The sequence below is a fragment of the Falco naumanni genome, chromosome 1 (assembly GCF_017639655.2).
Source record: "Falco naumanni isolate bFalNau1 chromosome 1, bFalNau1.pat, whole genome shotgun sequence".
Lineage (NCBI taxonomy): Eukaryota > Metazoa > Chordata > Aves > Falconiformes > Falconidae > Falco > Falco naumanni.
In genome coordinates this window covers 25,640,271-25,665,284 of record NC_054054.1, presented here as the reverse complement: position 1 = coordinate 25,665,284, position 25,014 = coordinate 25,640,271, and the positions used below count along the sequence as shown (strand labels likewise).

Genomic DNA, 25,014 nt, shown 5'->3' with positions numbered 1-25,014 from the left:
CTACAATGAACTGTCTAGTCTTAGGTAGCTACAAGCTGAAATACTTCTGTGATACATTATTCTTAACCATCTCTCAAATTGTTGCTTTGCTTACTTGCCCTTCTTTTCCTTGTTCATCCAGTGGCCTTATCTTGATGAAAGAGGTTTTGAACGAGATGATGAGAGTTTTACAGTGCTAGTGAATCCATATGTTCATGGTAGCGGCCTTGATTATGGACTCAACAAGAATGTTATTAGCACTCTCAGGAAGAGCGAACAATTGACAGACTTAATGTATGTGACAACCCCGGTGTTGAAAGAGTGCAGAGTTGTTTAGTTCAGCCACTTTCATAAGAACTACCTGAAGGAGTAATTGCTGCTGTAGAAAGCTAGGATGGCTGCTTTGAAAATCTGAGCTTATGCTGCTGTTGGTTGTGCTGTTTGGAAAGCTATTCAACTTGTAAACCATTCTCTTGTTTCTTTTTCTTTTATCTGCACTGACAGATGATTCTGAAGGTAAAAGAACCTTTACTTACATAAATATGGCTCTTTGTTTTAGGCCTGGTTGCTACTCACACCCATAACACTCGCTGCCATTTGAAAAGGACACTGTAAAGAATTGCATTGCAGCTTACTGAAAGCTTTTTTGCTTTCTGCTCTACGCATTTTCTTTGGAGCTGAAATGTCTTCCCAAATCTGTTTCTTACGTGACTTGGGCATGTTGAATGCCAGCAGATCACCAGCAATTGTAATAATGATAAATTCTCATTTGGGATGTCATGAAAGCGTGCAGCTTCAGAGCTGGTAGGATTTGAATGGGCAAAAGTTTGTAAACAGAGTTTCTGTTATCAAGAAGCCCTGAAGTTCGACACAAGTGCATGCGCTGCATGTAAGCATTCTTCACAGTGTCTGTTTTAAGCAATGCATGTTAAAATACAGTGTTCACTTCTCCCCTAAGTTACCACTAACGTGTTCTCCTTGTTTAAACTGGTTTTATCAAAATGCACTTCATCTGTTTATTTTAAGATTAAATTCTAGTTTGTGTTGCTGCTTGTTAGTGAATCCCTAAGAGCTAATCTTAGCAAACTGAAGTAATTCTCTTTATTTGAGCACTGTGAATGTGCGGATTTAAGAAGCAATTATGGGTGGAATTGTGATTGTGAGATCTGTGGTATATCCGCAGAAGATGCAGTTTCCCTTTGCCTCTGTCTGTTTCTTAATTTTTAAGTTTAATAGAAGAAATACTTATAGGAAAAAGCAAGTGTCGAGAGAAGGAAAAAAAAAATCTACCACAACTTTAATTTGACCCTTTTACAGAAGAACCCTAAACATCCTGAACTAGAGTCAAGCTTTTGGAATAAATAGAAACTACATCAAACTTGTAAGAGGCTGTGTATATTACTCAGGTTTTGCCTTAGCACCTGCAGTTTGGGCAAGGTTAAGAGTTGGCATTAGGAGGAATACATAGTTCAAATACTTGCTATTTGTAGCTGCGTCTGGGTAAATGAAAAGGTGTTCAGTCACAGCTCGCAGAAAATTCGAAGTAAAATACTAACTTAAGCATCTACTTAAAACAAAAAAAGTTTAAGTCTGTGGGCTTTCCTTGGTTTGCAGCAAGCTGTAGTGTGTGTGATTCTCAGCTGAGCTGCCTCTTATTCTACCATAGCAGGTGCAGCAACTGAACTTCTGTGGAGTTGGCTTACCTGGTTTTGTGGTTTTGGTTTGGTTGGTTTGTTTGTTTTGCTTGTTCATGTAAACTAGTAGCAACCCAGGCTGGATAAGCCCCTCAGCTTCAGAGAGCTCAGTATTGGACTTGTATTCTGCTAGATGCTGTGTGCCTGGGCCAGAGTTATTTTCCCAGTCTGTTATCCCTTTTGTCATCTTTTGTTAGTATTTTATTGTTTCTGCAGCTAAAAATTTACAGCAGACTAATGCTACTTTTCTCTCCCTCTTGTAAGCTACCTACCAGTAAGCCTGCTTTAAGGGAGAAATATTAGTTGTACTACATCAGAGAAATTATTGGCTACTCTCTGATGTCTTTCCTGTATTGGAAATCCTTAAAAATTATATCTTAAAACCCGATACTTTGCAGTGAATTGTCATTGCCAACAGTTTGAATTGCATTGGTGGAATTAGAATTGTTTTCTTGGTGCCAGATTTTTATGGTAGAGTCTTTTGATTTCTCTGTTTTGCCATACCCCTAACAAAGTACAGAGTTTGAAAATTACAGGTGGTTTTTGACCCTTTTTATAGCTGCTTAGTTGTTAACAATTTGTTGGTGATTCCTTGATAAGGCTGTAAATCCTGCAGTGTAAGGAGGAGGGAAGATCCCTGTTTTGCCTTCACTTAATCAAATCAGACCTTTGGGTTTGGTCAGAAATTCAGTGGCTTTCCATGTTTTTTCTGTGCTATATGCTTCAAGCTGTTCCTGTGCCTGTGGTTTGATCAGCTAGCATGGGATGGCGCAGCACTGAACGCGCATCTGCGTGATTTGCAGGGCAACCTGATTCAGAAGGTGTACAGTATTGCCTTTGCTGTGGCTCTTCAATGAAGCATTGAGCTCTCTGAGCTGCCTAAAATACAGAGCAGAGCCTGGGTGGGTGGCAGTATGCTCTGTGGGACAGGAGGGGCTTAGAGGTTGTGGAGAGAGATGGCAGCAAAGCAGCAGGTGGTTTAGGGGATGCGCAGGGCGAGGAAGCTTTGTAGGGAGAAGGGTGCTTGGCTGGAGTCAGACATAAGTGCACGTGTCCTTCTGTATTGCCCTCCCAGCAGTTACTCTGTGCTCACCACTCTTCTGTACTGTTGCAGGAGGCCTTGTGTAAGGACGACCAAGCAAAGAACTAACCTATTTTTTTAAGAAAGTGAGAGACCCCTTTCACACGGGGTAGCCAGTGGTGTCATGTACAACTGAATTCCCATCCCTGTTGAGTGGGGCAGGATTTGAACTCCTCTTGAGTAGTTAAAATGCCGAAGTCTCAGAAACTCTGCTGGATTTGAGTGAAATGTCTTCTCTTCCTGTCCGAAATGAAAGTATAGTGAAAAACCTCCCTTTTAATTTGAAAAATTGAGGAAGAGCAATTCTATGGAAATTCCTTAACTACACTAATGAGTAGTACCTACATGCCATTGTTTTGTGAAATAGCTTTGTAAATTGTCACTCAGCCTAGAAAAACAGCAGCAGTGCAGAGATGCTGTTGGCATGTTTCCTATTGTTTTGTGGGACAGTTTTGCATTTGTTTTTTGTTTGTGCAACAATGACACATGAAGCAATGGTGTAAGACAGAATTTGTGTGCTACCCCAATTCTGCACAACTGAAGAGTAAATAACAGAATGGCACTTCCTCACCCATGTGAAATTAATTGAGATTTCAAGACTTGAGAGGTTTTGATGCTCATCTGTTTCAAATTTACTCTCCTTTCCTGATTTTGAGTCTTTTCTATTGCTAAACCAAAATAAGTAAATGAGGTGTTTGAGCCATTTAGCTTTAGATGGTTTATATTCCCCACCGCTTGCTTCAAGCCTTTTGGCATGAAATGTACTTCGCTTTTGCACGTTAGTGAATGGTCCCTATGAGGAACTTCTCTACCAGATCAGTTCAGCTGCATGTGAACGTAGCTGCTTTGAGACTTTCTGTGCCTCCTCTGCTGGGAGGGTTCTCTTTCTCCTGGAATTCTCTCCTCACTTAGGCATGTGCTTGATTATATCTCTAACAGGCAGCTATGGGGGTGAGAACTGTGAATCTGATTGGATATGATCAATGGAAATAGTGTGGGTTTTTTTCTTTTAATGATGAAATGAATTTGTTTGGTAGATTCTTGGTTTCCTCCTGCATTTAAAACAAAGTATCTCTCAATAGAAGTTATGTTTAGAATAATGCAGGTTTTCTCTTTTTTGCAAAGCTTGCCAGCAGTGTTTGTTTTGAAAATAAGTCAGTTAGCCTTATAGCAGTGACTCTATAAAACTGTCACCCATGGTCCTATTTTTGTAAACAATACAAATCACAGCTACCTGAAGTCCTTCTAATTATGTGTTGTAACACACTTTTTTACTATTACAGAAGAAAACTTACCAAAACAAGTTGATGATTTGGGAAGTCAGTTCACAGAGATTTTCATTAAACAACAAGAAAATGTCACGCTCTTGTTGAGTCTTGTGGAGGTGAGTAACAGTATCATACTGGCAATACTGAGGGATGTGTAGCACTGTCCAGGGAGGTTATTTTGATGGATAAAGCTATGTTTTTGTCTTTCTAGTGAAGCCTGTGTCATTTGTGAGCTATTCTTAGACATAGTGAACATGGGGTTGGAGGTGAGTGAAGACTATGACCTGGATGTATGCCATTAGTGCAGCTTTTCAAGCAGGGTAACACTGAAAGGGTTTTAGATACTTGATTGGAAACAGTGAAAAATATTGCTCCACAAACTGCAACTGTTGTCGCATGTGCAAGTATAATTTTCAGGTGATCATTAAATGATAATGAGATAATATCATATGTTGAAATGCAGTTGAAGTAGAAAGAGTGACTGCTTTCTATCAGCATGATGTTTAACTCCTTTTCCAGTGGTTTTATCCTCAAGGACTGTCTCTGTTCTCAGCTGTTAAAAATTTTGTTTGAAAACTAAGAATATGATCCTGCTTGAAAGAAAGAGCAATGTGAATCTATTTTCCTCCTTTTTTTTTTTTTTTTTTCCTTCTTCTTTTTCTTCTCCCTCCTTGGAGTCCATCTTTAGTAAAAAGATGATGCTCTACTCTTTCCGTATGGAATTTCAGTCACGTTTTCAGCGGTTTTAAACATTTGTCAGTATATCTGAGGCTTATATCCCCTAATGCCAAATTATGGCCTCAATAGATAGAAATGCAAATCAGGAGCAGTTTTGTAGACTATGGTTAGTGAGTTAGTAAAGTTATCTCTGAAACTTTTGTTTGTGGCTGACAGTCCTGTAAAACTACTTTGTGAGTGTGAAAGGTTGGTTTATAAATATACCCCTGAGATGCGTAATTGCAATATTTTAGGAAAATCCAGGATGTACTTGTTTGATGTATCTGTTACAAGGTAGACTAGGGTCTTATTCTGCAGCAGGGTGCTGGTGATGTTATTGATCCAAATTTGAGGTCTGCAAGTTCAAAACAGCAAGCATTTGTCCTAAAGATGGGTGAAACCTATAGGTGTAGCTGCGTGACTGTTGAAATGAGCTTGGTGTACAAGTGCACACAGAAGTGTCATTTGATAAAAAGGTGTATAGCATTCGGCAGAGCTGGAAGCCTGCAATGTGTTTTGTAGGTTATCCATTCTTTTTCTCTACAGATGCCTTAGTTCAGCATCCTCTTTGCTAGAAATACATGCAATTCAGGATTTGTCGTGTACAAGAGTCAGTTTTAGAAAAAGCTTTATAAATCATCTAGTCTGGTGAGACTGTTAGAAGACTGATTAGCCACCACCTCTCTTTTGCAGCAGGTGGAGGTGTTTTTCTCAGCCAGTGACTGAGGTAGGTAGGGTGCTGAGGAAAGGATGACATGCACTCATCTTTCACTTGTAACTTGGAACAGAGTTAAAATAAGACTGCCTGTCAAAATTAGTGATCTGCTGGCTTACTGGAAGGTGATGCTTTAAAACGAGCAGTATTAGAAGTACAGAAAGCTCTGTGAGGTGATTCAGTTGAGATGTAGGTCCAGTCACTGCTGTTGAATGAGTTTGAACTGACTTGGGGAGCCCAAAGGGTTGTGGTTGGTCAAGTCTGAACTCAATGGACTCATTTAGTTCTTGAGCTTTCTCTTGCTGATGAGACCCAATTTTAAAAGAAGCTGCTGTTACTGTTTTGGAATAGGAAGAAGATACGAAAGGGCTTGCTTTCCTTTCCCTTTTGGATTTCTGGGGAGTATGGGCTGACCGCTGGAGTATGTGACTTACTGTTTTTTTGAAGGAAGAAATAGCTAGGAACGCTACCTGAGAGGAGATGGAGGAAAGGAAACTGCTGGGAGTTCATGTTGCTGATAATAAAATAGAAAGAACCACAGAATACAACAGTGTTTTGAGTCGCTGGCCATGTGCTGTAATAGGATGGATGGAAAAAGCAATTGACAAGAGATGAAATCCCTTACCTGTTTGGTGTCTGTTCATAACTGGTGTGTAGAAGAGAAAGCCAAATACTGAGGAATTTATTACTTAATTTACTCCTTTTCGTCTTTGCAGGAATTTGATTTCCATGTTCGTTGGCCTGGAGTGAAACTACTTACATCTCTTTTAAAGCAGCAAGGACCTCAAGTGCAGCAGATAATTCTTGTCAGCCCTATGGGTAAGCAGTTGAGGTTACTGCTGCTAAATTTGAAGCTGGAAGCTCAGCACACATTATGGCAGAAGGCTAGAGGAGTCTCAAGCAAGGTGTTTTAAAGACTTACAGGATAAAAAACCCGGCACCTTTTTTATACTTTTTTTTTTATGCACTTCTTACAGGTGTTTCCAGACTCATGGATTTACTAGCAGACTCCAGGGAGGTTATACGAAATGATGTAAGTACAGAACAAAGGCAGTTTATTCTCTTAATAAATAGTAACTGCCAGTTGAATTGCTTAGTACTTGTGCAGAATTTGGATTAAGTTAAACAAATGTGAATAATTCATTGTGGTTGCTAATTGAAAATATTTAAGATGTCAGTTGTGTGGTTTTCAGATGTCTTACCACAATTCACGTTAAGAAAGGCAAACTGTTACTGTGTATTAAATGCAAACATTGACCCTTGGGTAGGGTTTTTCTGGTGTTTTAACTGATCTTTCTCTTGGCCTTCTGCCAGGTTAACTTCAGTTGTTGTTTTTTACTCATTGGATGCCAAAATGCTTTAATTACTACAGAAAAGATGAGTTGCTTTACAGGTTTCCTCTTTCTTCTCTATGGCCACTTAGTGTCCTTTTTAACAGTACTGTGCTTCTATTTCGAAGTGCAGTGAGGCACAAGGGAACTCTTCTGTGGTGTCCACAGTGGGTTTTGTTAGATGCGCTGAGCTGTTAGATGCAGTTCTGTCCTGTGATTCTGGCCAAGAATTATGCTGCTGATTTAGCGTCCTTGTAAGAGCTGTGACTTGTGAAAAGCAATGTAGTTCTAATAAGACTTAAGTTTGATTTCTTCTCTCCGCAACCTGTCAAGGGAGTCCTGTTGTTACAGCAATTGACAAAAAGCAATGCAGCCATACAGAAGATTGTTGCCTTTGAAAATGCCTTTGAGAGACTTCTGGATATCATAACAGAAGAAGGAAACAGTGATGGAGGTACAGAAAAATCTAAGACTTACGCTCTTGTGCTTCTATTAGGTGACAATGTTCACAGGCTGACATTAGTACGTAATTGGAGCTAGGTCAGTGGGTAGAAGGATCAAAACATACAGCCTAGCTGTAACAAAACAAGCAAAACCTGATTGAGCAAGTAGGCAGGGTTTCAGCATCTTTTGAAAACTGGTCTTGAGGTACTTAGTTAAAACATCAGTTAATTTCTCTGAGCATGAGTGTGTGTGTTCTTGTTTGGCTTAAGTCTGTGAATGTGTATGATTTGAATGACAGTGTCAGATATGTGTGTGTTGCATTTGTCACTTACAGAGTTAAGCATGTGTATTCCTCTTGCAAGATCCTTGGATGCTTGGAGTGACTGGAAGTAAAAGCTTGCTTAGTTTCTTCAGCCTCACTAATAACTTCACCTTTCTGGTCAGCTCCTTGCCAAATCGTTTACATGTTAGGGCATAGGAAAAAAGGCTAAAAAAAAATGAGCAAAAATGATGTAGCACTTGAGGTGTGATTTGTTTATTTTTTTTGGTTAGCAACACATGATGAGTTTACCACCGACTGTAGTTTGGTACAGTACCTATTTCAGTAACGAGACAGTTTTGCTGATCCGTGACCTTTCTGTGGGTTGCAGGAGCAGTTAATGCTTCTCTCCCAGCTGAATTATTCCAAGTATGTTGGCATGGAAGGATTAAGCAAGCCTTTGATTCAAAGCTGCTATTTTTAGGCAGCTAATAATTTTAGGAGACTTGGTATGTAAATTTCTGAGTACTAAGAATTCTCTGCTTCCCCCTCCTCCCTGCTCCGTGTCTGTTCCTCCTGTCCACAGCCCTGCCGAGGGCTGGGTTACCAGCTGTGGCTCTGCAGCAGGAGTGGGAAGGGGGAGTGTGACAGCTGGTCTGTCTTTGTTCTCCCATTCCTGGGTCTGGCACTGCCTGTGTGTTCTCAGAAATGCAAGGAGTAAGTCTTTATCCTTTCTGTTGAGTCCAGATTTGGAGGCACCCCAGCAATACCAGAAGCAGGCTGCCTTTATTCATGTTGTTGTCTGGGCAGCATTGTCTGAATATTTTTCTCTCTACAGAGTACATAGTTGATTAGCAGCTGTAGTGCTTTTTAAAGTACAGATAAAACCTGAGGGTAAAAAAAATAAAAAAAAAATTAAAAAAATTGTTGCAAATCCAAGGTGTTGAGTTTGAATTGGTTCTTTCTAAGGGCTGCTTCTAAGAATTTCTTCTCCACCAAAATAACCTGAAAAGTAGCTTTGACATGAGTTGAAGATGTAGCTAGTGATTAAAGAGAATGAATCTGTAACCCAGTAAGAACTGCCATTTGTATCATGATGCAGTTCAAGAGGAACGTCATTTTAGTGCTTACAATATTGAGAGACAGTTATGTAGCCTGACTCTGAAGTAGGTATACTTCAAGACACAAAGTGATTGTGAGGCTTTGAAGTTCTTATCGTTCCTACCCAATTAACTCATACAAACTATATATTCTTTGGAAATAACATTTTTGCTTCAGACTTGTGGAAGAAACACAAATACAGCTTCCTTGGAAATATGCTGGATCAACATTTCATTTAGAGCGACCTTTAATTATTTTTTTTCTTGCATAAGGTTCACAGTTCTTGATCCAAATCTAATGTTTGTTAAGAATGAAGAGTTTAGAAGTGTGTGCTCTGTTCCATCTAGAACATACTTAGTGCGTGGAGAAGCTATTTAGTTTTCTACATGTTACCTCTTGCTTAATCTTTTGGGGTTTTTTGTCTCACCAGGAATAGTAGTGGAAGACTGTCTCCTCCTATTACAAAACTTGTTGAAGAATAATAATTCCAATCAGAATTTCTTCAAAGAAGGCTCATACATTCAGCGTATGAAGCCTTGGTTTGAAGTTGGAGATGACAACTGCGGGTGGTCTGCACAGAAAGTAACTAATCTTCATCTAATGCTGCAGGTAAAACACCTCATCTAACTCCTGTGTGCTGATGTCAACGCTTATTCAGCTCTCTTGCAATGAAGAATAAGTGTAAGGTAACAGGTGACTACAAAATCCACGTGTTGTCTTTAGCTCAGAATTAGCTGCCAACATGCATGAGGTGTACTGCTTTTGGCACAAATACTATTGCCAAATTGTCAATTTGTAACAGTTGGCGTATCACGTAACTTCATTTCATGTAACGATGTAACAGTTATTTAAGCTAAATACGTAATTTAGGGTTGTTCTACATAAAGAATCCTTCTGTATGAATTCATGTATGGCTGTGGTGCATTAACTGAATTTCAGTAGCTGTCTTCACTATGGGTTCATAATTATTGTGTGTGGGGCATCTTCCCTTCTGCTCACCCCTCAAAAAAAAAAAAATGAAATAAGCTGTTTCTGTTCTGTGGCACTTTGTGTGGAAGCTGAGCATTTGTGATGAAGGCATTTTCTCACTTCATGAAATGTAATTTGGCTCACCATTTGCCAGGACAACAGAATAATTACAGCTTGATTTCTAATCGCTTACTTGCAACAGAGTCCAATATTGGGAGATTTTAGAGGCTTTCACTGAATTTGAAGTCAAACAGCCACGTGTGGTAATGAGATGAACGTGCTCTTTAATTGTCTTCTACCTCCATTTTTAGGCACAAACGTATTTCATGGCTAAACTTTAAATGGGTAAATCTGCTTTGGTCTGCATTTCAGAAGGCCTCAGGCTCTCTTCACATAGAAATGTTTGGGGTTTTTTTTTCTAGCTTGTGCGGGTACTCGTGTCTCCCACAAATCCTCCTGGAGCTACCAGCAGTTGTCAGAAGGCAATGTTTCACTGTGGGTTGTTAGAGCAGCTCTGCACAATCCTGATGGCAACTGGAGTTCCTGCTGATATCCTGACAGAAGTAAGAGGGAGCAAAAGGATGTAGGGGTGGGGACAACTAAACGGGTGAAAGCAGGGGTCTACAGGGATAGCTGGTTGCTGCAAACTGAAATTACAGTATTTGCTAAGAAAGTATTTCAGATGCCAGAGATGTCAGCTTCCTGTGTGGGCAATGTACACGTAAGATAGTCTTCTGCATGATATTCTGTGACCTGGAAGTATTCGGGTTTGCTTATTGCTTCTGTTGGATTTCAGCATATCCCAGAGTGGCTGAATTGATTCCTGTTTTGGGGGTGAGGTTTTTTTGTTGTTGTTTTTCTTTTTAGAGAGTCTAGAACCATTCTGCCTCAGCTGGTTTCCAGTGATGAGGGATTTCTAGCTTCTAGAAAGCCCTGTCAGTGGTTAGGATGAGGTGTTTTTGCCTCTTGATACAACGATGTGCTTAGATTGAGCATAGACCGATTCCTTTGGAGCAGCCTCTGTTCCAGTTCTTCTTAAAAGGTTTCACCTTTTGACTTCTTTAAAATATCCAGTTTAACTGGCTGTCATAGCCAAACTGATCTGACATGGAAAATAAAGCTGGAGGTAACAGGGTATAATAAACCCATCTGAGCTTTCTGCCCCTTAAGCTTTGCTCAGCATGCTTCACAGCTGTTAGCTGTTGGGATTTAATTTGAAATGGTTTTATTGAGCAAATCTCTATGCTGAGACTTGGTGTGTGTTTTTTGATACTGAGCTGTCAGGGTAGTCTTGAATAATTTTGAGTGATCTAGGTAGTAAATTATGGCTCACAATTAACTATCCATTTAATATTTTTCTCTGCCTTTTCTTAGACCATTAATACAGTATCAGAAGTCATTCGAGGATGCCAGATGAATCAAGACTACTTTGCCTCTGTAAATGCACCTTCTAATCCACCAAGGTAGAGGAAGAAAAGTGTTTAACTGTGTTAGGTAATGATGTATTGGTATGGGAGAATGGTAGTCTAATCCAGAGGACTGTTTGAATTCAGAGTTTGGAATTATGATACGAGTGACAGCTTCAAGTTCACACTGGGTGTATTAGATACAGCATGAAGGTGTCAGGTATGTTTCCACAGAGATGAGGCCTAGAACTGATTTTATTTGTTCTGTGGTACCTGAAAAGTAGAAAGAAAAGTTGAAATTCCTACATCAGGACAAGCTGCTGCTGTTAGCCAGTCTACAAAAGGATTTAGAGGGTCAGAAAATAGGCAGCTAATTGATATTTACTCAGACTGGGGAGCAGCAAGTGTTAGCTTAAGGAGATCTTCATCTCAGCATTTGAATATGAGTGTGAGGATAGAAAAAGAGCATTCTGTATTACGAGTTGCTTGTGGCCTTATGAGACATCTTCTACAGTGTTTTTGAACCTAGCAGGGAGCAGCAGGGGACTTGATGGGAAATGAAAATACTGTGGAGGAGCAGTAGCTCAGTGCAGTCATGTATAGTGAATATGCTGTTTTGTGGTTTAAGTAACTGAAAAACTTTGGTAGTAAAATCAAAGGTTTTACAGAGTAGACAGAAGTCTACACTCCAAATTCTGTGTCTGCTGTTGTCTTCATTCACAACTTTGTCCTAACAGTTTTCTTCTTCCCTTTCCAAACAGGCCTGCAATTGTAGTACTTCTTATGTCCATGGTAAACGAAAGGCAGCCTTTTGTGCTACGCTGTGCCGTTCTTTATTGTTTCCAGTGCTTTTTATACAAAAACCAAAAAGGACAAGGAGAAATCGTTTCAACGCTTCTGCCATCTACTATTGACGGTACGCAAAGCTAACGTCTCTGCAGTGAGCTGTGTACTAGCACTGAGGTGTAATGCATCAACTGATGTGTTCTGCAAAATTATTTACCTGCCATGAAGTGTCTGATCCAAGCAAGATGATCTGGCTTATGATTTCTCTAAAACTTCACTGGTTTCATTTTTCTGTGTTTTAACTGTTGATGTTGTAAATATTTTGCTGGTTTTGTGGCTTGTTTTAATCGTGCTTATACCTCTTGCCTGTTCTGGTAGCGACAGGTAACTCTGTCTCAGCTGGTCAGCTGCTCTGTGGGGGCCTCTTTTCTACGGACTCTCTTTCAAACTGGTGCGCCGCTGTGGCCCTGGCCCACGCGTTACAGGAAAACGCCACTCTGAAAGAACAGCTCCTGAGGGTTCAGCTAGCAACGAGCATCGGCAACCCACCAGTGTCACTGCTGCAGCAGTGCACCAACATCCTCTCGCAGGTACAGCACTGACTTCCCCCCGCTTTGGGTTAAAACTCCCGGTATCTAGGAAGAACGCTGCTTCTGTGCAGGCGTGTGGCAGCAAGACATGAATGACTGTTCACTCTGTTTTGGGAACTGTTTTTATGTTTTGCTTAAAGCGCTCTATGCTTCAGGGGGAGGAGAAAAGCAGCAAATTGTGCTTTTTCATCAGCAGTTGCTGCTTGATGTTGTCTACTCTCAGTAGGCAGAGGGTTTGTGGTGGTTGAACCCCAGCTGGTATTTATGTGCCACGCAGCTGCTTGTTCACTCTCCCCTCACCCAGGGGGGCAGGGAGGAGAATCAGAAAGGAATGCTAAACTTGAGGGCTGAGATAAGAACTGTTTAACAATTGAGATAAACTAAAACCAAAGGAACAATAATTATAACAATAACCATTATAATGAGAAGGAGGGAGAAGGGGAGAGCAATGAAAACCAAAGGGAAGGGAGAAAAGAAAGCTAGTGATGTGCAGTGCAACTGCTCACCACGTGCTGACCGAAGCCCAGCTAGTCCCCGAGCAATGATCTGCGGCCCCAGCCAACCCCCCCAGTTTATATACTGAGCATGATGTCCCGTGGTAGGGAATACTTCTTTGGCTAGTTCAGGGTAGCTGACCTGGCTGTGTCCCCTCACAGTTCCCTGTTTTCCGTCAGCCCTCCTGCTGGCAAGGCCTGAGAAACCAAAAAGTCCTTAACCGCACTGTTCCCACACCAAATCCAAGACACCGCACTGCAGTAGCCACTGAGAAGAAAGTTAACTCAATCCCCGATGAAACCAGGGCAGGGTCCTAAAGCATCCAGACCTTAAACGTGGTTTAAAAGACAAGACAAACTGGCAGGATCCCCAGTCACGTTTTGTTGCTGAAGAACTGCTTGATTAGTATTTAACCTGTAACTGCTAACTTGAAACATCTTGAAAATACCAGGCTCCCATGCATTGATTGTTGTGGGTTTTGCTATTCCAAAGCTAAAAGCATTTTTTGAACTTGCTTAACACCTGGCATTGCAATTGGCAAGTGCATGAATTTCACCTCCTAGCCCGCACTTTCTTGCGACATTGGCTTGTTAGGCACACTTTTCCCCCAAATGGTTGTAATAATAAGCTAGTTAATTCTGTCAGCAATTAGACTTTTCTGTGATTAAGAATATTGGCAGAATGTGGAATCCTGAATTTGTTCATGTGACTTTTTAAAATCTGCTTTACCTGAAAATAGACAGCGTTCCTTTTTATCCTTTTCCTGGCATTTTTGTCTGAGGTAAATTTGAGTCAGTAAAACTGCCTGTGGCTCTTTAGCTTTAAATGATGGAAGGGACTCAGGCTCTGGGGGGATGTTTCTGAAATGTGTTCCGCTTCAAGGTTCTCAAGTAATATGTATGTAACTTGCAGGGTGATAAGATCGACAGACGGGTATGTATATTTTGGCACAGCTTCGGCATTTTCTTGCCAAAAGCAGGCCTTTTCCTCTTGTCTTGGGTTTTGCTGGGGAGGTTTTAACTGCTTTTTGACATATTTCCACTTACAGCTTTGTGTTGCAGTTGGGTTTGGGGTTTTCCTAGCATAACAAGCTCTTTCTGTGTCTCCAGGGGATTCTTGGGGGGTGCTCCACAAAACTATGGGATAAAGATCTTGGGTAGCACGGGTGCTTTCTTTCTGGTGGGGTGGACTCGTTCACCATCTGTTCGCCTAACAGATGTGCTTTCTTGTAAGAAAAACTGTAACTGTTAGAAATACTGTTTTCTCAAACTGGCCTGTAGCAAACAGCTGGTATGATCTGAAGTGGGCACATGCTGCTGATTTCGTGACTGCTAAAAGAAAAATGGTGTTTTACCTGCCTTCTGGCCACTTCGTACATTCTACTTACCAGTAGAAGTTTTAAACTTGGAGCTACTAGTTGTGAATAGTGGGGATCTCATTAGTAGCAAATGACCCCTGGGACCCCTGAAGTGAGTTTGACATTCAGGCCGTGCTACATACAGCACTGCTGAGCTGGTTATCAGCGGCAGAAAAAAAACAGTTCTGAAATACCGCTGCTGTGGAATCGTCTGCTTTATTTACCACAGTTGTTCTAAGGGCTGGGGCTGTATTGTTACCAGCCCTGAACTGTAGAACAGCAGCCATGGGGAGGTGTCATCTATCACACTAGGTGTTATCATGGTATGTCTAGAAAATAGCTGCGTGGAGGTTTTTTTGAGGCAAGTGTTTTGGACTGTGTGGAAACACTTAGGCAGAACATGTTAATTTGACCTTGGAATATCATGCAGCACTGGAGAAAAAAATGTGTTTTGCGACTGCTTCCAGCAGATAATGTGCTTTAAATGCCAGGTCTCGCTCGCAGAAGTAACTTTGCATTTCTGACAAGGGACACTTGTACCAGTGTTCTTTGAAGCACAAGGTGTGCCCATGTGCTGCGGGGCAAGACTGCCAGTTATAGTAATTCCCAGTGAGTATGAACTGCATAATAGTACTGGGACAGTAACAGCCTGCACTTGTAGACATAAGTGAGGGGAAAAGGGTTTGTAGTGCTGCTTGTTTGTTCTGTTTGAAGCAGGCATTTGTTTTTGTTCAGCTAGGGGAGAATCGACTTGATTTTTTGACAAATGTTCACGTGGCTGATGTCTTTGCGCAGATAATGGTGATGTAGCCATTTGGTGCAGCTGGAAGGGCCTGTGTGGTTGTCAGCAGGTTCTTCAGCTGAGGTGCTTGACAAGACAATACTGTTGTAGGTCACTACACCAATGTGACGTGGCAGACGATTTTCTATATAAGCTTGTAAAACCTATGATATGCCACTTTGTGTCTTTGTTCATGCTTCACCTGAAGACTGGGGTGTGAACACAGTTCTTAGCCTTACCTAGCAGGTAAAAAGTGGCGAGACAGCTCTTTGGGCATCCTGTCTTGCCTTTGTGGGTAAACCTGCTGCATGCAAGTAGCTCTTAAATGTGTCTTGTCGTTAGACTGTCTTGGAAATAAATATCACCTCATGAGCAGAGATCTGAAAGTGTCACATTGCATGCAAGTCGTTAACTGATTACCAGCTACAGGGTGGGTATGGGAAATGCACAGTAGTGATGGGGAAAGCTAGATGAGCGAGTCCAGAGGAAGAGAGAGGGCAAGAGGAAAATAGTTTGGTGGGGACTAGGTAACTCGCAGTGAGGTCTAGGTCAGTAGACACCAGTTGTGGCATTCAACTAGAAGTGTAGCAGCCAGGAAGATAATGTGTATGCAGCGTGACAGGGTCACAACAAAGCTGCAGACAAACCTATAGCAAAGACTAAACAATGATTGCTAGTAGGGCATGTAGTACTCCTCGTGAAACACTACAGGCAGGTGTTGTGTGGTTGGTGAGGGCAGCTGTGTTCTCTGCTGTTCTGACTTTGTGCACTTGGGTTTCTGGAAGTAGTGGTGGTGATAAAAAAGGGCCAGATGTTCCCTTACCTAAGTGTGCAGCATTAGGGATGGCTGCTGCAGTCTCCATCTGTAGTCTGAATTCTCCTTTAAGAAGATGGTTTCGTCTTAGTGATGGTGGTATACTGCAGCAAATCACAGGACCTCAGAAGGAAGTCCTTGAAAGCAGTCTCTTCAGAGCTTGGTATTTTTTTCCAGAGTTGCTAGATTCAATTCCTGTCTGTCTCGTGGTCTATAGGGGCCGTTGGGTAGCTGGGAGCCTACTACAGAAGATCTTCTAACCAGGCTGCTACTCACTGGCCATCTTGATGGGCAAACTGGCTTACACAAAGACCTTGGTGGTTTTTTTGTTTGTTTGTTTTAAGATGCTTAGCTAAAGTTAAAAACTACACTGTCTTCGGCCCTGAAGCGTAGGGGCTATCAGAAGCAAGGGTGGAAGTCCAATGTCTCAAGCACAGACTCTGTCATTGATGAATACTTCTCTCTCTTGCCACTGTCTTGATCCCAGTGACCACTTGTTGCAGTGTATTTTCTTGCCCTCTTTTGAAGATATCCCAGTAGTTCTATATGCCTTATCTTGCCTTCAAGACTTGCCTGAGCTTCCAGTTGCTTCACACAATGTACTTGGTGCTGTGTGAAGCTTAGTTTTCCATGCAGGTAACATTTTTCTTGGTTGCTTTCTGAATATTGACTATTGGAAGAGACGTATGGCTGTCTTAATGCTGCTGTGCCCATGATATCTGCAGCAGAGGTAAGGTAGACAGAATTAAAGAGGCAGTCAATTTTCAGATGAAAACGTAATTTTCCCTAGCTAGCGGAAACAAATACTGCAGTTGGCATTCTTCTTGCTGGCTTAACGTGTGTATTGTCCGAACCAAAAGCCACTCTGGTATTCTCTATCTTTACTTAGAAAATACTATTAGGACACATGGCTATATTTAGTCAGCAGGGGAAGTCTTATTACAGGGAATCCTTAGTTCACTTAATTTACACCGTGTTCATTCTTTACAGGGGTTGTGTGTATGTTCCTTCATGTTACCCTAGTATTAATTATAAATGCAGAACTAATTTGTTATGATTTTATATTGATGCTAATTTGCATTGAGTCCTATTTCACATCTGTGTTGCTTGTTGTTTTGCTCTGAGAACAGTCAAATGTGACTGGTTTAATAGTTGTTTCATCAAAGCACTAAAGCTGTGTTCAGTATCACTAACGAATGGGTTTTTTGAAAGACATGACTTGTGTTTTTTAAAATGTTGTGGTGGAAGCGGGGGAGTTCTGAATCAGTACTGATTTTTTTTGGTGTTTTAGCCCTCCACTGTGGAAAGATAACAATGGGTGGTTTTATTCTTTTCAAAGGGAAGCAAAGTACAGACCAGGGTTGGACTACTGATGTTGCTTTGCACTTGGCTAAGCAACTGCTCAATTGCTGTCACGCACTTCCTTCACAATCCAGCCAATATACCTTTCGTATCCTTGACCTGCTTGCAGAGTAGAACCACTTGCATAGAAGTTATTTGGATTATTCGCATTCCACTTAAATGTTTATCTAGATGAGTTTGCAGTGATACCGTATGACATAAAAGAAAATGCGCTGGGGCAAGAGCTGTAACCAGCCTTTTGTTGACAGTGCTCTGCATACGCTGACCTGTCTATAAGATGCGGATGTAAATTTAAGTACAGTGGAAAGCTGCCAGCATTCTGCTAGCAAAGTGTGGGTTTTTTATTACGACAAGCCTGTTGATGTTTTTAGTGTGACTTACTCTTATACCCCAGAGGTAGAAAGAACGCTTCCTTCTACTGTTGGAGCTTACTTCTATGCTAGCTTTCCAGGAAAAAATCTGATTGAAGTACATAAAGCTAAACTGTCTCCTGATCCGAACTGGAAGTCTGTTTTGCAACAACTAAATCTCTTAGGTTAAGCAGTTACCGGGAAAAGAAATTTCATGGAAACCACAGATTACCAGAGTCCTTCAGAATAGGAGCCAGCTTTTGCAAGGATTTCATCAGCTGTTCTGCCTGCTTCCTAATCAAGCTTGGTTTTACATGTGAAAATAATTTTAACTGGGTATTTATACAGGGGGAAGTATGTTACATGTATTGTGCTTATGAAGTATCTCAAAATATCCTTAACAAGAGCTCTAGCTCACAGGGCAGATAGCCGAAAACCTTGGAGAAGAGGAGCAGCTTGTCCAAGGCCTGTGTGCACTTTTGCTTGGCATTTCCATCTACTACAATGACAATTCCCTTGAAAATTATAGGAAGTAAGTATGATGTAGAAGTAATAAGAGGACTGTAGGGAAAGGCTTTGTGAATGGCAGATGGTGGTTGAAGAGGCTTTTAACTGAGGTGGTGCAGTTGAGAAATTTGGTTGAATGTTTCCTATGCATGTTCCTTATGGGATGCAAAATGACTGACCCACCTCTAGCTAGGCAAAGCAGGCAGTTACTTTGCATAGGTCCTCCTGACCTGTGTATTCCTGGGCTGAGAACAGATGTCAGTGGCAACCGAAAAATCCCATCTTGAATGCAAAGCATCTAGTGCGGTTAAGACTTGAGACAGATAATCAAAGTTATAACTGCAAAAACCACCTTGAGGGGAGGGATGGGTTTATTTCTTTCCGAGCATGGCACTGTGATTAATTTGTTTCTTCCTTTTAGAGAGAAGCTGAAACAGCTGATTGAGAAGAGGATTGGCAGGGAGAACTTCATTGAGAAGCTTGGCTTCATTAGCAAACACGAACTTTATTCTAGAGCTGCTCAGAAACCCCAGCCTAGTTTTTCTAGTCCAGACCACATGATGTTTGATCATGAATTTACCAAGCTTGTAAAGGAATTGGAAGGTGAGAATGTTGGGCTCGCTTCTGTAGTTTTCGTGATGAACTGATGACTGAACTACTAAACGTGGTGAATGTAACCCTCTTGAAAGCAGTGTGATGATACTAAAATGGAGTATTCTGAAAAACAATGTTACAGTAATAGCTATAAGTAATAATATACCGAAGCTCGCTGTTCAGGTATTTAGGAAAAATACTCCCAGTACAAGCCCAAAATCAGGGCTTGTACTAAACTGGGTAACTGTTCTTGGGTGAAGTGATTGTTAGTACATGCTCTGAGTTGCCGAGATGTGTATTTACCTGTGCTTACATAGAGACTGAAGTATTGAGCACATTGTGATGGTCACAGGAGCTTGATTCGTGGAAGTATGCAAACTAGATATTTGCTCTTTCTGAGTCATTAAGAAAAATTGTGAATGCTGAATTTCTTGGCTTGTTAGAAAATGATAGGCAAATTCTTTTGTGGTTTTTGTCTTTCACAAGAGAGACAGATTGTCATCCTTAACATCTAATGTCCTGTTTCTTAATATTGCCTGGCTTAAATCCGTCTAGAGTTGGAAAACACCTTGAAGCAGCAACACTAAAGACAGTTTTGCCCAATCATGTTTCCTCTGCATGTTGCCCTTGTAGTCCTAAGTCCTTCGCTTACTTGCACAGCCACTTGGGTAACAGTTGTAGTGGAGTGGAGCCATAATGCAAGCCAGAGGCACCCTCTCTGATAGGAAGGACTCAAAACACCCATTTGCTTTTCTGAAACAGTAAAGCAGTAACTGTGCAAACCTTGCTATTAAAAACCCACTGTTTCCTATTTTCTTAAACCTGTTTGTGACAGTTGTATTTATAATTTTTTAAAGTGCACGTTGAGTTTCTAAGACCATGAACGCAGTTAAACTGAGTGAGGCTGTGGGACTGTTTTGAGGATACGTGAACTGGGCTTTGGTTAACAGAAACTGTTTTTGACAGGTGTCATAAGTAAAGCTATTTACAAGTCAAGTGAGGAAGATAAAAAGGAGGAGGAGGTCAAGAAGACATTGGAACAGCATGACAACATCGTGACTCACTACAAAAAAGTCATTAGAGAGCAGGTAAGAGGGAGTTACACTGTATGTGTGCCTCCAGAAGTTGTTTGTTCTGGCTTTCGGAGGTGCCGCAGTGCGGTTTGATACCTGATGTTCCAAAACGAGTAACAAGAAAATAGCAATGCAGAAGCACTTCTAAAAACACTTAATCCAAGTTCTGGTTCAACTGAAATACCAGTGTTTAGAATACTGGTTAAGTTTAGTTCTTTTCCTGGGAGCACATCTGCTCTTTCCTGTGTTTAAGTGTGCCTTTCCAAATGAGTAAGTGGAGGCCTTACAGCCCTTCAGAAAGAGATACAGTTCTTACTTCTGTGCTCTCACCTTTGCAAAGATGACAGATGAAGTGTGGCTGAGTGAAGAAATGAAGTTTTTCAGTGAAGGCTGAGTATACCTGCCTGTGGTTGGACTCTCAAAATTTTTGTCCCACAGTAGTTCATTTGTTTTGTTGCCACAGCTTAGATTGAGAAGTAGAGGAGCAAAGCTAATTAACTTAAATAGCTAACGGGGAACTGGAGCAGGTGTTTATAGAGTTCAGGGATCTGGAATGGATGCAGAGTATAGTGGTACATGTGGAATTAAGGGGCACTTTTGAGCCACCAGTGAGGCTTTATTGAACATGGGGTGACTGCAATTACCACAACTTCTTTAAAGACTCTTGATGTGGATCAAGCGTGTGCAGGCTTCAGTGCTGTGGAGAAAAAGTACAATTGTCAGATTTCATAATTTCCTTCCCCCGCCCCGCTGTCTCTGGTGTGGGGATGCTGGAGGTCTCTTCCAAAATACTTGGAAGGCATTGGTCTGGTGTGACAGGCTGCTTCTGTCTTTCCCAGGCTTTTTTCCTAGGAATAGCTATCCAGGTTTGCATGAGGCTTTTCTGCTCATCTATCACATGTATCGCTAACAGTGTCACTAGGCAACAGTGTGTAATGGTGGAGTTAAAAGTTTTTCTGTCTTTATTTGCCTTCCCAACAGCATTGTACTCAAAAGTGTTGTTACTCTTAAGTGCCTTTTTTATTCCTTTCACAGGACCAGGAGCTTGAAGAATTAAAACAACGCGTTAACACCTTAACATCTCAAAATGAACAGCTCCAAGCAACAGTTACACAGCAAGTGTCGCAGATCCAACAGCATAAGGACCAGTACAATCTCCTTAAAGTACAGCTAGGTAGGCTTTAGAAAGAATAATAAAAAATAATCTTGTTAGTGCAAAGATCTTGTGTGATTTATGGCAAGCTACAGCCCCAGCAGACAACCTTCTGTCACTTCAGGCATGCTGTTATATGTTCTGCAGCATATGAAAACTATTCGTAGAGATAAAATACTCTTTTTTTTTTTTTTTTTTTAAGTTGATGTTCAGCATTGCAAATGATTTTGTTTAAGCATCAGATTTGCTTCATTATCTAGAAGTACTAGGTTTTAGTTTAAGTGCCTTTAAACTTACAGAATGAAGCACAGTGAGTACTGAGAAGACAACTTGAAAATGTGAATGAGATACAATTTGTTCTTGCTTTTTGCTTAAGTTTTGGGTCTCTTGAAATAATGGTACTGTTTTCTGCAAGATCTGTTTGAGCGCTTGAGCTAGGACCTGTCTACCACATAGGCCTGGTCTTGGGGCAAACAAGCACCTGAAGAAGACCACTGTAAACCAGACAGTTCACTTAGATGGATGTGTGGAAATACTGGGATTAGCAATAGCTTCTGGCCTGATCTAGGTATCGCTTTGGTTGCTCACAATGGCAAGCCAAGCCCTTCCTTGCCACCCTAGCTACTTTCCTGCAGGTGTGCCTGGGGAGAAGAGGTGTAAGGGCTGAAGCTTGCTGTAGGAACTGTGGGCTTCCAGAGAGCTGCTGGTAAAGGGATTTCTACACCTCTGTTTCTTAAGTTAATCCAAAACAGTTGTTGCCTGTGCAGAACACTCGGAACCTGAACAGATGGGCCATAGTGTGTGCTGAAGTTCAGGTCTGTGAATGAAAGCGTGAATTGGGAAAGAATAGTGGTACAGCAGATGTGCAAGATGAGGCCTGTTACTGTCACTGGAGAGACTGCTAACTGAATGCTTAAATCAGGGCAGTATATTCAAGATATTCCCAGGTCAAGATGCCTGATAAACTGGATATGACATGACTTCAAAAAGTAATTCTGCCTTCAGGATTATTTATGATTAAAAATACATAAGGAAACAATTGTCCTTCCTCTATAGAATGACTTGTCTATGAACTTACTCTGGATGAACTGAACAACTGAAGCAGCATGCAGGTGCAGTCATGAGTACATGCTTGAAGGGATGGCAAATTAGAGCTCTTTATTCAGCTTTTGGTAGAGAATTCTTAAATACTCTGCTTTCATTCTTGAGTTAAATGGCTTGTGTTGCCCTGTGGGGTGGGAGGAGAACAGCCAATAAATACTTCAATTGGTGTGTGTGAAGCTAACTTCAAAATAATGTTGGTGTTTATGACCTTTGTTTATGAACTCTGTCTTTCAGGAAAGGACAATCAGCATCATAATTCCCACAGTGATACATTTCAGATGAATGGTATTCAGACAGAAGAAGTGAGCAAATTGAAAGAGGAGTTGGAAGAATGGAAAAACAAGCATGAACTGCTGCAAGGGCAGTTAAGGGAAAAGGATTCAGTGATTGAAAAATTGGTAAGCACTATCTGGGCAGAACTCGATGCAGCTTCCAATTCCTGTTTTCAGATGTAATTTGCTTTAAGCTGTGTAAATCCTCATTGTGACAGTAGTCAAGTAACCGGTAGAATGATGATAATAGGAAATATGGTGGGAGATGGCTTGAGCAGAGCCTTTTCTGTTTCACACTATTCCCAAGAGAAATTTGTGCCACTGACCTGTTTTACTGTAGAATAGTCTTTTTTTAATTTTTTTTTTTCCCCTCATGTTTTGGGGAGAAAAAAATGATTGGTGTCTCCTAGGAGCTTAGTGAGGGTAATGCCTAAGACACACATTTAGTGGCTTGCTTGTCACAATGCAGGATGGTGCATGCTGCTTTTATTTTGTGCGCGTCCTCTGTATTTGAATTGGTGAAAGACACTTGCATCCAGCTTAGAGGGGACCATCCAGCTGTTCTCATTTAATCAGAGCTTTGTGCTGTGCATATCTTAGCCCATTTGCACCTTCTCTGCTGGGAACTTTGATCATGCAAGCACATGGTTTGCTTTGTGTTCTAACAACATGACTGTATGTAGTCTGTCTAGTTCTATGGCTGATTTTCCTGTTGTTATTACAGAAGTCTTCACAGCTGGAAATGGGAACAATGGAGCAGTCTTCACAGACCAGCAAATCTGGTGGCTTGGAGCACAATAATGAACTACAGAAGGTGAATCTGTGTTATTTCAGCCAAGCTGCGGTGAACAGTAGTAGCTCGGGATGGGAAGGGAGCTTTGCCCAACTTCAGGGAGGAGCGTTGATTCCTGAGCATGTCGATGTTTTTAATGGTGTCCCTTTATGTGATGATGGTACTACTTGGCGCATCAAGATGATGCATCCAAAAATGAATCAGCTGGTTTTGCTAAGCAGGTTTGAACCAGCAGAAGACACTTCAACTGACTCTTCAGACCTGAAAAATCTATTTATCCATTGTAAAGTGTATCTTTAAATGTGAATATGAAATCTTCCAGGTATTAGATGTACAGTATAGATCAAGTGTTTAAATATCTGTGGATTCAGTAATTTAGGGTAGCTGTTGCTCAAAAAATACCTAGCAAAGCTTCTGATTGGAGAGCTAATAATCTCTGGATTACTAAGACAGTGGGTTTCTGTGCCAAGAACAGTAGTGCGTAGAGGATGCTAATGGAAGCGCTAGTGGTGTGAAACACCTTTAGAAGCAGGAGTGAGGCTTGGACAGGAGCCTTGGTTGGGCATGCCACAGAAAAGGGTCCATAAGAGCAGGGTGGGGAATGGTGTGTGTTGCTGGCTAGTTTTCTCTTCCAGAGAAATGGTTCCTGTGCCCTTCTTGAAGGATACAGCTTTTCCCTCATGTGTGCTAGTATTAAGCTGTTAGTCTGGTAGCATTCAACTTAAGACTTAACTACCTTGCTTTACCGAATTAACTTAAAAGTATGTTTTGTCTTTTTTTCCTAAAGGAATTAGAAATGCTCAGGAGTCAGATAAAACTACAGTCTGCAGAAATCTCCAAGCTTCAGATTGAAAATCAAAAGCTACAAGTAATGGTATCAGTGAGAAAGTTCCTTATTTTCTCTTTGGGGACTAAATTTTGAAGACTTGTTTCCTGCTTATGCTGTCTGTAGCTATTGTCCTAAACCAGTCTTGTTTTAAGAATGTATATTAGCAATTGATTCCAACAGTGTTTTAAATGAAGTACTGTGTTAACTTGACAACACCTTTCATGAGGGAAGATGGGAATTCCAGGTAAGTCAGTGTACCATGAGACCATTGGTCCTTGGTATTTTTAAACAAAGAAATACCAGCTATTCAGTGTTTTTTAAGCTTACACCCTAATCAAAAGGAAGAGTCTCGTGTGACACAGGCATGGTGTCATGTATGTTGGAGGGATCCTTATTCTTACAAAATTGATGATACTAATTTGGAAGTTGACATACATTTATTTCAATGGCGAATGGTGGGTGCATCTGCCTGTACAGACCTCTGAATGCCTCAGAGCTTTTTTTTTTTTTAGCTATGTATTGAAAAATTGCCTAATAAAGCCTTATAGAATAGCTAAATAGATGTGATTGTGTCCTCAAAACTCTCATTCGAAAGTGAATGTTGAGCTAGAGAACTCGAATGAGTTGCATGAAAATGTTAGACTTTTCCACAGCAGAGCTAACAGATAAAGCTGCAGGAGTGTGGGTCACATGATTGACATGATGACAATGCGTCATGTTCAGTGCTCAAACAGAACGAGGGTAGCTCCTGCCTGCCCTGCTTGACAAGTCTGCTTGTAATGAAAACAGGGTAGCTGGTCTGTGGTAGCTGGACTTGCTTAAACTCTTGGTTCTGGCTGGTTGGTTCTGACTTATGCACCAAGTTCTAATTCCGGTATTCTGAGAGGACTGGTGTGGGCAAAATACCAGGTGTTTAATGTGCAGATGATCTGAGAGAAGGCAGCTTTTAACACTTCCAGTGTTGAAAGTCTCAGCTGCTCCGATACAGGATGCCATTGCATGCGTTGGCCTTGTGTGCTCAGGATGCAGAGGCACATTCATGTGCTCCGTGCTGTCACCAGTTGTCAGACCACCTCACTGCCATCCTCCACACTGCCTGCCTTTCCTACAGCTTTGGCTTAATTGTGGCATAACCGCAGAAGTAACTGTCTTGAATTCATGCCGTGTTGCAGTTTTAGCTGAAAGTCAGC

At 41.2% G+C, this 25,014-nt stretch overlaps 1 protein-coding gene across 5 annotated transcripts in view; it reads left to right on the top strand.

Annotated features, from left to right (window-relative positions):
• USO1 (USO1 vesicle transport factor) overlaps nucleotides 1-25,014 on the top strand; it is a 37,051-nt gene that overhangs the window by 9,171 nt on the left and 2,866 nt on the right. The window contains exons 5-23 of one of the 5 annotated variants that reach the window (XM_040586770.1): nucleotides 484-495; nucleotides 4,038-4,138; nucleotides 6,171-6,273; nucleotides 6,432-6,487; nucleotides 7,119-7,239; nucleotides 9,020-9,198; nucleotides 9,981-10,121; nucleotides 10,933-11,021; nucleotides 11,726-11,880; nucleotides 12,129-12,340; nucleotides 13,748-13,768; nucleotides 17,127-17,237; nucleotides 17,913-18,031; nucleotides 18,428-18,609; nucleotides 19,567-19,688; nucleotides 20,709-20,847; nucleotides 22,165-22,328; nucleotides 22,927-23,016; nucleotides 23,783-23,869. In XM_040586770.1, coding sequence (XP_040442704.1) covers nucleotides 484-495; nucleotides 4,038-4,138; nucleotides 6,171-6,273; nucleotides 6,432-6,487; nucleotides 7,119-7,239; nucleotides 9,020-9,198; nucleotides 9,981-10,121; nucleotides 10,933-11,021; nucleotides 11,726-11,880; nucleotides 12,129-12,340; nucleotides 13,748-13,768; nucleotides 17,127-17,237; nucleotides 17,913-18,031; nucleotides 18,428-18,609; nucleotides 19,567-19,688; nucleotides 20,709-20,847; nucleotides 22,165-22,328; nucleotides 22,927-23,016; nucleotides 23,783-23,869 — 2,204 coding nt within the window. Of the gene's footprint in view, nucleotides 1-483; nucleotides 496-4,037; nucleotides 4,139-4,261; nucleotides 4,289-6,170; nucleotides 6,274-6,431; nucleotides 6,488-7,118; nucleotides 7,240-9,019; nucleotides 9,199-9,980; nucleotides 10,122-10,932; nucleotides 11,022-11,725; nucleotides 11,881-12,128; nucleotides 12,341-13,747; nucleotides 13,769-17,126; nucleotides 17,238-17,912; nucleotides 18,032-18,427; nucleotides 18,610-19,566; nucleotides 19,689-20,708; nucleotides 20,848-22,164; nucleotides 22,329-22,926; nucleotides 23,017-23,782; nucleotides 23,870-25,014 lie in introns of those variants that run through there. The other 4 variants (XM_040586780.1, XM_040586788.1, XM_040586804.1 and 1 more) reach the window with 4 other exon arrangements.